Raw genomic sequence first — 10,053 nt, 5'->3', positions numbered from 1 at the left:
TATATGTTTTGCCGATATCTAGATATTTGATGAGAGTATTAGATGACAATACTTGTTGCAACAGTTCTAATATTTGATTCAGTTATCCATCTCGATTTGAGTAAATATGTTCATCTTAAGGGTTGGATGACGATATCAGATGTCAGTGTTGGATGTCAAAAAGTCAAGGGCCATATGACATTACTAGATATTGGTCTTGAAAATTGAAAAATCAAGAGTTGGATGACGATATCTGATATCATGTCAGATTTCGAGAAATCAAGGGTTGGATCACGATATCATAAATTGGTTTTTTCGATATCTCACATATTAATAAAACTATATTTACACAATTTATCTTTTTAATGGGAGCCACATAACTGTGTAATTAAGCTTTAGGAGTTATACTTACTATATTTGAGTATAGATGATGTTTCTTAATGGATTTCATCTATATTCAATCAATTTATGCTGATTGTTTTAGTAGTAGTTCACAATTATCTGGTCCGTCTCAAAATGAGTCCAGTAGCGTGGACAGTGAGGCCCAAAATGAGTCCAGTACATTTTATGGGGAGGATAGAGTGTTTTTAATTTTTCCTTTTTCCATATGGGACAGTGTGTGCTTATTTAAAATGTCATCCAAATAGCAAATATTCATATCCGGATACTTATTTTCTGGTATGGATTTCGAGATGCCAAAGTTGGATTTTGATATCAAAAACGATAATTGGTACAGGTATCTGCTAGGTCTTGACCTCTATAATATGTCTCAAAGTATTGGGAGGATATTCGATATTAGTCTGAAATCCTTCATCTTGTATCAGAAATCATCTTTATTTGATCTGGATATGAGATATCAGGCGGATATTAGTGTCAGATCTACAAGAGGCTTGCGCTGATTCTTTACATGAATGAAAATGAATGCAAAACATACCTCTATCCATCACGTCTTCTCTTAGTCAAATTGAACAGTCTTGAGGGTTGGCCTTTTGGATCAATACAAGATGTCTTCTTGAAGTTTTCTCAGTAATGGAATGCTCAAGAGAAAATTCAATCACCTTACGACCCAAGGACCTGGCCCCTATTTATAGAAAGAGGTGATACTTAATCCTCTTTAGTCTATCTTGATTAATTTCATCATTATAATTAAGGTAGACTTAGTCTCCCCATATTTAATAACCATACTTATTGTTATAAACTTCTAAATCCCGTCATTATAATTATGCGAATTACATTAGTTAGGATTTCTAATTGACAGCAAAATACTATGCAATTATATACACACATATATAATTGTCCATCGATTAAGAAATTAATCTAACAATCCTTGATCGAATCCCAGATCCTGAAGTCCAGTCCTTCAACGAAGGAATATGCCCAGATATAGTGGAGTGAAGCGGACGGGACGGTTTTTTCGTCCTAGGATGAAAAAATCATCTAGTCTGCGAAGTTGGACGAAAATTGGGACAGAAATTTGTCCTGAGACCTCTGGACGGGACGGTCGGCGTCCCTGCGCTGATTCTGTATGTCGGGCAGGACGATCTTCGTCCCGTCCCGTCCATCGTTCCTAAACTAAGGACACATTCAGTCCCGTTCCGTCCGTCGCAAACCGTCATCCGTTCTCCGACCTTGATTCCAAGTTAACGATAAATCATGATTAGGTTAGCTAGTAGATCGTCGAGGGGGACTAACCGACGTTATGACACGTGGCGCCCTGTGGTTGGATGACTATCTCTTTAGAAGGTTGATTAGAGGAGGTAAAACGAGAAAGAGAAGTGTGAATTTGGGGGCTTGAGAGGGAAGCGAGGGATCGGCGAGGAAGAGGGAAGATGCTGCAGATTCGGCTAAGCAAGGGAGGTTCGGCGTTGGATGGCGGCGCTACGGCGGCGAAGCCGCCGGCGGCGGCGGAGACGGTGACCGTGGCGTGCCCTGATCATCTGGTGCTCGCCGATCTTCCCGTGGCCAAGAGCCTCGGCGCCATTACCGCCTCTTCTCGGCCTTCGCTCGTGAAATCCATTGGCCGGCGCTCTCGTCGCCATTTGGGGGAGAGGGTTCATTTCTGCGTCTGCTGCGACCATCCCATCGCCGTCTACGGCCGTCTGGTGAGAAGGAACACGTCGCGTGATTTCTGTTCAATTTGTTTTTACTTGTCACGGAGTGTAATCGGATCGCTTTCCTCGGATTTGAATCAGTTTTTGTGGCTAATTTCAGTTTTTGTGTGTCTAGTGTTCTAAAATAGGGCTAGTTACATCTACGAGTGAGTCCGTACTCGGAGATCATAAGAGCGCAAATAATATTTGGAATTTTCCTTTAAGCGGATTTTATTGTTTTGTATTACTTCTATTAAAATTTGCCGCTTAATCTTTGGACAATCTGTTTTTTGTGTCTCTTGTCTAGAAATGACCTAGTTCTGACTCCCGAAAGATGATTTTACGACAGTTTGACTTAGTTTTAGATGGGGAAGAGGTGCAAGTTATAGTCTCTGTGGAGGGGGCCAAGATTCTTCCTATTCTCGAAGCAGTTAAGATTGGGAATTGATTTACGTAGTGTAATTAAGATTTAAACTCTGTGACCACAGTGGAGAATCCGCTTACGTCTTACGATGGAATTGTAGAATGCGTGTGGAGCTATCATCTCCTCTCAAGAAGTGGATGCCCGAGAAACCACTGCATCTTTGATCGATTGTGATACTGCGATAATAATATTTTTTCTTTTCACTATTTTACTCCGTTGGAAAATTTTGCAATATCCATCTCCTTGTGCTGCCGTTTGCAAACGAATGCGAGAAAATGTTTCAATCGGCCATCTATTTCATATACTGTCTGGTTATCAATTGCTCTCTAGGCCGGTTATGTATTCCGTGTTCGGTCTGAAACAAGTTAAGAAAAGGTCGCAAATTGTTAATTTCTGATTTCCAGGCTCAATTTTCCCAATTTGATGTAAATTCATTATTACTTATTTAACCCGGGAATGCTCATCTTAGAAATTTATTGTGACTGATCCCGTTACCTGGACGCAGATGCCCTGCGAGCATGCTTTTTGCCTAACATGTGCAAGGAGCGATTCAAGCTGTTATCTGTGAGTATTTATTTCTCCGTTTTACGAGAAGGCCATTAACTGCTATTATACATTTATTCCTGCTTCAAAGTTCCGTGAAAAATAATTGTCTCAAATAATAAACTCCATTATACCTTGGTCTGTAATTTTCGATTAAATGATGAACCCATGTTCCCAGATGCGACGAGCGCATCCAAAAGATCCAGACGATCAAGATGATGGAAGGGATCTTCATCTGTGCCGCCCCCCACTGCCTGAAATCCTTCCTGAAGAAGTCAGAGTTCGAAGCCCACGTCCACGAAGCCCACGCGGACCTCCTACAAGTCAACGCCGAGCGAGACGGGGTCAACGCCCCGAGGACATGCTTCTCGCCCACCTCGAACACTCAGCCGCCGGAAGCCCGCCGCAACCTGTCCCGGGAGCAGACGCCGCTTAGGCCACCGAAGCAGCCCCAGACGTCGGATCCGCATCCGGACGCCCCCGGCAACCCGCCATACAACTGGTTCCATCTCCCCCTCCATCGGCAGGACTCGGACCAGAACTTGCTGCTGCACAATTATCCTGTACCGGTGCTTCTGCCTCAGCCGCCGTTGTTCAGCTACCCTCTCGACGGCGGCGGAGGCGGCGGCGGGCAGGCCTCTCTCCTCGGCTTCCCGCCGGCGGCACCGGCGCCAGCGATGGCGTGGGCTGCGGCAGCAGGCTATGGCAGCGGCGACGGCGGCGCGGCGAAGGAGGCCGACATGGCGGGCGGCGCCGTTCCTCCCCAGTTCCGGTGGGCTAAGTTCCCCGGCGGCGGCGACGGAGCTCAGGACGGGCACGCCTTTGGCTGGCACCGTGACAACCGATCTTCTTCCTGACTCTACTTGTTACCGTTACTGTTCCTGGCATTCCCGCTTCTAGTTGAAATCCGTACGAGTTCGTTGAGGGGCGGTGGGCCCCCCTTCGTAGAGCTAGCTATATATTACTGCTGTTCTTCATTTTGAATTGGAGGTCGCCTGGACAAGGCATGGAGAATTCGGAGGAGATCGTCGATTCTTTATCCTGTGCATCGGCGGCTTCATCGGAGGACGACGAGGATCGCCGGAATCACCTCCTCCGCTGGCGGCGCAGCCGTCGTCGGAATTCCAGATCTGGTTCTCCATGGACGTACGATGTGTGGATCTCGGAGCCGGCTCCGGTGGAGGAGCGGCGGCGCCGCCTGCTCCAACGATTAGGATTGATCGGCGACGAAGATGATCAGATCCGTTCCGATCCAGCCACAATCGAGGCCGATCGCCGTGTTGATCTCGGCAGATCGGCCTCCTATGACGTGCTGGACAGCCGCGACAATCCTTCCTCCCTCGCCGTGGCGCGGTCAACATCTTCGCAAGATCTTGATCGTGAAAATCTTCGTATATCAACGATCAAACCTTCGTCGGCAGAGGAAGGTCCCCGAGAAGATGGAGATCTGTATTGCACGATCAAGAATCTTAACAGCGGAGAGGAGTTCGTGGTGAAGGAGCTGCGAGAAGATGGAATGTGGAAGAATCTGAGAGAGGTGGGAACGGGGAGGCAGCTGACGATGGAGGAATTCCAGTCGTCCGTCGTCGGTCTCTCTCCCATCGTTCAGGAACTGATGCGGCGGCAGATCGTGGATGATCAACGCAGAAATTCTGACCCGAATGTGGAACGGCTGAGGTTGAAGAAGACGGGAGCAGGCTGGATGAAGAGCATTAGAACTGTCGTTCATCGGAGGGAGAAGCGAAGCAGCGATGAGCGAGACACGTCATCTCGGAGGTCGAGCTCTGCAACTGATGATAGCCAGGACATTGCGCAGCATGTCCCGGAGAGGGTGAAGGTCCGGCATTACGGGAAGTCATGGAAAGATCTAACGGCTCTGATCTTGAGCCAGGAGATCAGAGCTCACGGTGGATCGATCTGGACTGTTAAATTTAGCTTGGATGGAAAGTTTCTTGGGAGTGCTGGGGAGGACTGTATCATCCATATTTGGCAGGTGATTGAGACGGAGTCCGACAGCGAAGGGAGAGGCAGCTCGGCGGAGAAGATGCGGAGATCGAAGGTTGATTCCGTGAGAAAATCATCTAGTTTCGATCAGATTGTGATGCCTGAGAACATCTTTGCATTGTCGGATAAGCCGATTTGTTCCTTCCGCGGTCATCTCCGAGACGTGCTTGATCTTTCATGGTCAAGAACTGAGGTAAATTCCCATTTTGCGCCTTATAGTTCTAAACTGATCAGCTTGCATCTTACTGATTTTGATTTTAGGTGAGTATGATCCACTCACTGGATGACTATTAGTTTTAGGTAAATTAAAATCATTGGGCCGAATATTTAATCGGAATTTTCTATCTGTATCTTTTCTTCAAGTGATTTCTCTTCTATCTCTCTCTTCTAAGAGATCTGACCTTTCAATTGTAATGATGAGATTATTTTATGTGAAATGGCATAATGAAGAACACAGAAAAGAAAGAGATGACGCCCTCCTATGAGTGGACCTAGTGGAGCGGCTCACACGTTCGAATTCTTGTTATAAACTTTGATCTGTGCAGAGAGACATTAATATGTTTATCTCATTGTGATGCAGAGAGAGAACTACAGGGCATTCTGTAGAAAGGGAAAGAAATAAGTAATGTTTTCACCTGCTTGTCTCGTGCACTTTCAGCATCTGCTCTCATCTTCCATGGACAAGACCGTGAGGCTCTGGCACATGTCTAGCAGTTCATGCCTAAAGATATTCTCTCACAGCGACTACGGTAGAAACATGATTCCCCTAAACCCCTCTCTCTCAATCTCTATCCATCTATTTCTGTCTTTCTGTCTCCCACGATCGGTTGTTATTTCTATGTCTTTATCTTTATGTATGCCTGTCTGCCTATCTGTCTGTTTGTCTGTCTTTAAATTTCTGTGTTTATCTATTTGCCATTTGGTATTTATACACATATATATCCAGCATGAACTTTTATTGGACTGTAATCCATCTAAGCCATTCTGGCTTGCCCTTGTCCTCACAGTGACCTGTATCCAGTTTAATCCTGTTGATGATAATCACTTCATCAGTGGATCATTAGACTCCAAAGTCCGCATATGGAGCATTCCCTGCCGCCAAGTCGTTGACTGGAAGGACGTCCATGAAATGGTCACGGCTGCTTGCTACACCCCAGATGGCCAGGTGCTCCTCTCTATCTCACTATTAGCTACTCGTCGGATAGGAGGTAGGTCCAGGCGGGGAAGTTATAGATACCTTTACTTTGTAATCTTTGTCAAAAATCGCTCGTAAATTCGCTTCTGCTTTCTATCTCTCTCTCTCTCTAAATCCAACGGTTGTCCTCTGTTGATCCACTTAGCGTGCGCTGGTTGGCTCCCACAAAGGCAACTGCCACGTGTACGACGTATCAGGTACCTGCTGGACGCTGATGTGGCTCTACGTGGCATAATCTCATTGGCCTTGCCGGTCCGTTGACTGTACCTCAGGAAACAAGCTCCAGCTCGGATCCCAAGTTGACCTTCAGAGCAAGAAGAAAAGGCCCCACCACAAGAAGGTCACTGGATTCCAGGTGAGAAGAAGGGTTTGACCGAGAAGAACATGGAAGATATGAGGCCAAGGCGTTGACTTTTTCTTCGCTGGACTGGACTAGTTCGTGCCGGGCAGCTCCACCGAAGTCCTCGTCACCTCCGCCGACTCCCGGATCCGAGTCGTCGACGGCCTCCAAGTGGTGCAGAGATTCAAAGGTCAACGGTTTCATCCTCTGACTCCGTTGACTTTTCTACCGTTGACGGGGTTGGTTACTCTGGCCAGGTTTCTTGAACAGGAGCAGCCAGATATCCGCGTCGTTGACTCCGGACGGGAAGCACGTGGTCTGCGCCAGCGAGGACTCCCACGTGTACATCTGGGGATACGACCCGGGTCAACGGTCAACCAGCAGCAAAGGCCGGGGGGTCGCCACCACGCAGTCCTACGAGCTCTTCCACTGCCGCGACGTGTCAGCGGCGGTGGCGTGGCCGGGCGGCGCCGCCTTCCGCCGTAGTTCGGTCAGCGTTGACTCCGCCATGGTTATCGTTACCGCCAGCCGGGGGGGTGACGTCAGAGTGTTCCAGAGTTACGGCGGCCCAATCAGAGTCTGAGTTCGCGCGAAAGATCTAGAAATGGGGCCTGGAGACACGTGGCGTCTTCTGAGACGTTGGCCTCACGTGAGTAGAAAAGATCGGCGGGGACGTGAAGAGGAAATCCGGGAAGAGGGCCGCGATTGGAAGGCGGGTGCTGAGGTGGCGGCCCCTGGGCCTCGTATTATCTTCTTATCTCGCTCCGCAGGCCGATACTTGCTATCACTTATAAGGATCCCTCCGGCCACTCAGAGCTCTGCGTCGACTTCCACAAAGCCCAGTTCCTTCTCCGGCCATGGCTCTGCAAACCTCCTCCCTGCTGCCTTCTCTCTCTCTCCGTAATGAGGTAACCCCCACTTCTTAATTCTACTAGTTCTTCTTGCTCTTGTTTGAGCGTATGTTCTTGTTCTTGCAGGGGAAAAGAGGTGTGAAGGAGACGAGCTTTCTCGGGGTCTCGCTCGCGGAAAACGTTACGCAAAACCTCGGCTCCCGCTCTCTTAGAATCAGCGCACGGGGGGTAATTTTAATGCTCTAAAATTAGGGTTGATTACAGCGTCTGGATCTGACGGGAGGTTTTTGTGTGTTGCAGAAGAAGGCGAATTTGGGAATTAGGGCGCAGGCGGCGGTGTCCTCGCCGTCCGTGAACGTGGCCTCGCCGGACGGGAAGAAGACGCTGAGGAAGAGTAACGTGGTCATCACCGGGGCCTCTTCCGGGCTGGGGCTGGCCACGGCGAAAGCCCTGGCGGAGACGGGGAAATGGCACGTGACCATGGCCTGCAGAGACTTCCTCAAGGCGGAGAGGGCGGCCAAGGCGGCCGGCATGAACAAGGAGAACTACTCCGTCATCCACCTCGACCTCGCGTCCCTGGAGAGCGTCCGCCAGTTCGTCGACAACTTCCGCCGCACCGGCCGGCCGCTCGACGTCCTCGTCTGCAACGCCGCCGTGTACCTCCCCACCGCCAAAGAGCCCACCTTCACCGCCGACGGGTTCGAGCTCAGCGTCGGCACCAACCACCTCGGCCACTTCCTCCTCGCCAGGCTCCTCGTCGACGACCTTCAGAAGTCCGACTACCCCAGCCGGCGCCTCATCATCGTCGGCTCCATCACAGGTGAGGAGGAAGAACATAACCCTCGGCAGAATTTTCCGAAAATTTCGATTAAATCGGGGATGTCTCAGGGAACACGAACACGCTGGCGGGGAACGTGCCGCCGAAGGCGGACCTGGGGGATCTGAGGGGGCTCGCGGGGGGACTGAGCGGGGTGAACACGGCGGCCATGATAAACGGGGGGGAGTTCGACGGGGCGAAGGCGTACAAGGACAGCAAGGTGTGCAACATGCTCACCATGCAGGAGTTCCACCGGCGGTTCCACGAGGAGACGGGGATCACCTTCGCTTCTCTCTACCCGGGCTGCATCGCCACGACCGGGCTGTTCCGGTCTCACATCCCGCTCTTCAGGACCCTCTTCCCTCCCTTCCAGAAGTACATCACCAAGGGCTACGTCTCCGAGGAAGAGTCCGGCAAGAGGCTCGCCCAGGTCCTTCACCCTCTTCTCTCTTTCTCTCTTTTTGTCAGTCTTTTCTGGCTTTAGCATTATAGTTAACTTTACGCACAACTCTCATTTGCGATGATAATATGACGAGTTTTGGATGGTGTTGAGTGTGTTTGATGTCCATGGCGTCGACAAAACATCAGCAACTCATCACAGTATAGGTTAGTTTAGACCCCACTTGAACATTTACACTCATGGCAACCTTTATTGTGATCGGGTTAAATAACCTACTAGTATAGATCCGGATCGTCCAGGACGTGGACGAAGGACGGGACCGGACGAATTTCGTCCCGTCTTTGGTCCGACATAAGCGCAGGGGCAAAGGACGAGACGGTTTTTCGTCCACCGACAAATCCGTCCCGTCCAATAATCTCCGGACTATTTTCGTCCCGTCCAGTCCTCCCGGGACGAATTTTCGTCCTGAAATTCGTCCCCGGACAAAAAACACATTTTATATTTTTAATATATTAAATAGGTTATAATATATTATAAATTGTCCTAGCAAGGCCATGTGGCAACATCTCAACCGTCGGATGTGAATCCGGCGGTTTTCCATCCAGATTCGTCCGTCGTCTGGAGATGTCGCTGGACGGACGATTCTGTCCCTGTCTGTCAGTCTCATTTAGTCATCTGTCATCTGTCTCAGTACCTTAAATGGTGCCGGGTATTAAGGTTAAGTACTGCTGACTGTGATAAAAGCTATAGCTGATAGCAAGGGTGCTACTTTTCCTCTTTAAGCAACTCTGGGTTGTGGTTGTAATGTAGGTGGTGAGTGATCCCAGCCTGACCAAGTCGGGGGTGTACTGGAGCTGGAACAAGGAGTCGGCATCGTTCCAGAACCAGCTGTCGGAGGAGGCCAGCGATCCGGAGAAGGCCCGGAAGCTGTGGGAGCTCAGCGAGAAGCTCGTTGGTTTGGCCTGATTCTTACTCTTATCTTGTTCCTTATCCGTTGAGCTTTGTTAGTTGCGAAGTTTTGTCCTGGTGATACATGCTTGAGCAGATTGGCGCTCACTTCTTTCCTCTTCTTCATAGTTGCAAATCTCACTCCTCCATTGTTAGCAGACAAAGATTTAGATTCTGCCACCTAGGCTACTTAGATAAATAATTCCTTCTTCTGATCCTTGAATGTCATTGATATTAAGTTGGAAAATGTATTCAGTTGTTCCAGTCTTGTGGGATTTTATCAAGAGCATAGGGAACAATCAGGTGTGTCCCCCTCTATTGTGTCATTAAATCAAAAATTATTTTGTGCAATGGTCATCTTCTTATGTAACCACTTGTTGAGCTCCAAATGGGTCACCTCTCTACATCAGTGCAGGGGCATGCTACATATTTCATGTATTTCATCTCTAATTCTTAGAAGTT

The 10,053-nt window shown here is 48.9% G+C and overlaps 3 protein-coding genes across 4 annotated transcripts; all 3 read left to right on the top strand.

The window, feature by feature from the left end:
- The first annotated feature begins 1,761 nt into the window (after positions 1-1,761).
- On the top strand, positions 1,762-4,016 carry LOC144710239 (RING/U-box superfamily protein). The gene is made up of 3 exons (XM_078583948.1): positions 1,762-2,081; positions 2,999-3,057; positions 3,215-4,016. The coding sequence occupies exons 1-3, from the start codon at positions 1,809-1,811 to the stop codon at positions 3,891-3,893; spliced, it is 1,011 nt and encodes a 336-aa protein (XP_078440074.1). The 5' UTR covers positions 1,762-1,808; the 3' UTR covers positions 3,894-4,016.
- A 3-nt stretch (positions 4,017-4,019) lies between these two features.
- Positions 4,020-7,158, top strand: LOC144710237 (uncharacterized). Of its 2 annotated transcripts, none has more exons than XM_078583945.1 (7): positions 4,020-5,233; positions 5,699-5,789; positions 6,048-6,205; positions 6,381-6,432; positions 6,508-6,590; positions 6,672-6,765; positions 6,833-7,158. In XM_078583945.1, exons 1-7 carry the CDS (start codon positions 4,043-4,045, stop codon positions 7,156-7,158), a joined length of 1,995 nt encoding a protein of 664 aa, XP_078440071.1. In that variant the 5' UTR covers positions 4,020-4,042. The 2 variants fall into 2 exon arrangements, with proteins under 2 accessions (XP_078440071.1, XP_078440072.1); XM_078583946.1 differs by having other exon boundaries at positions 6,846-7,008.
- Positions 7,159-7,274: 116 nt separating this feature from the next.
- On the top strand, positions 7,275-9,712 carry LOC144710238 (protochlorophyllide reductase-like). Its single transcript, XM_078583947.1, has 5 exons — positions 7,275-7,483; positions 7,553-7,654; positions 7,727-8,246; positions 8,315-8,673; positions 9,454-9,712. The coding sequence occupies exons 1-5, from the start codon at positions 7,433-7,435 to the stop codon at positions 9,607-9,609; spliced, it is 1,188 nt and encodes a 395-aa protein (XP_078440073.1). The 5' UTR covers positions 7,275-7,432; the 3' UTR covers positions 9,610-9,712.
- Positions 9,713-10,053: the final 341 nt, after the last annotated feature.

Source organism: Wolffia australiana, chromosome 12, assembly GCF_029677425.1.
Source record: "Wolffia australiana isolate 7733 chromosome 12, ASM2967742v1".
Lineage (NCBI taxonomy): Eukaryota > Viridiplantae > Streptophyta > Magnoliopsida > Alismatales > Araceae > Wolffia > Wolffia australiana.
Note: the sequence above shows the minus strand (reverse complement) of the source record. Positions and strands in the feature narration are given on the sequence as shown.

Excerpts from the sequence above, each read along its gene's own strand:
- LOC144710238 (XM_078583947.1), top strand. The coding sequence starts at position 7,433 with ATGGCTCTGCAAACCTCCTCCCTGCTGCCTTCTCTCTCTCTCCGTAAT. Across the intron at positions 7,484-7,552 it reads CTCTCTCTCTCCGTAATGAG|GGGAAAAGAGGTGTGAAGGA; the intron begins GTAACCCCCACT and ends TTGTTCTTGCAG. Across the intron at positions 8,674-9,453 it reads CCGGCAAGAGGCTCGCCCAG|GTGGTGAGTGATCCCAGCCT; the intron begins GTCCTTCACCCT and ends GTTGTAATGTAG.
- LOC144710239 (XM_078583948.1), top strand. The coding sequence starts at position 1,809 with ATGCTGCAGATTCGGCTAAGCAAGGGAGGTTCGGCGTTGGATGGCGGC. Across the intron at positions 2,082-2,998 it reads TCGCCGTCTACGGCCGTCTG|ATGCCCTGCGAGCATGCTTT; the intron begins GTGAGAAGGAAC and ends ACCTGGACGCAG. Across the intron at positions 3,058-3,214 it reads AGCGATTCAAGCTGTTATCT|ATGCGACGAGCGCATCCAAA; the intron begins GTGAGTATTTAT and ends CCATGTTCCCAG.
- LOC144710237 (XM_078583945.1), top strand. The coding sequence starts at position 4,043 with ATGGAGAATTCGGAGGAGATCGTCGATTCTTTATCCTGTGCATCGGCG. Across the intron at positions 6,206-6,380 it reads GCTACACCCCAGATGGCCAG|CGTGCGCTGGTTGGCTCCCA; the intron begins GTGCTCCTCTCT and ends TGATCCACTTAG. Across the intron at positions 6,433-6,507 it reads CCACGTGTACGACGTATCAG|GAAACAAGCTCCAGCTCGGA; the intron begins GTACCTGCTGGA and ends ACTGTACCTCAG.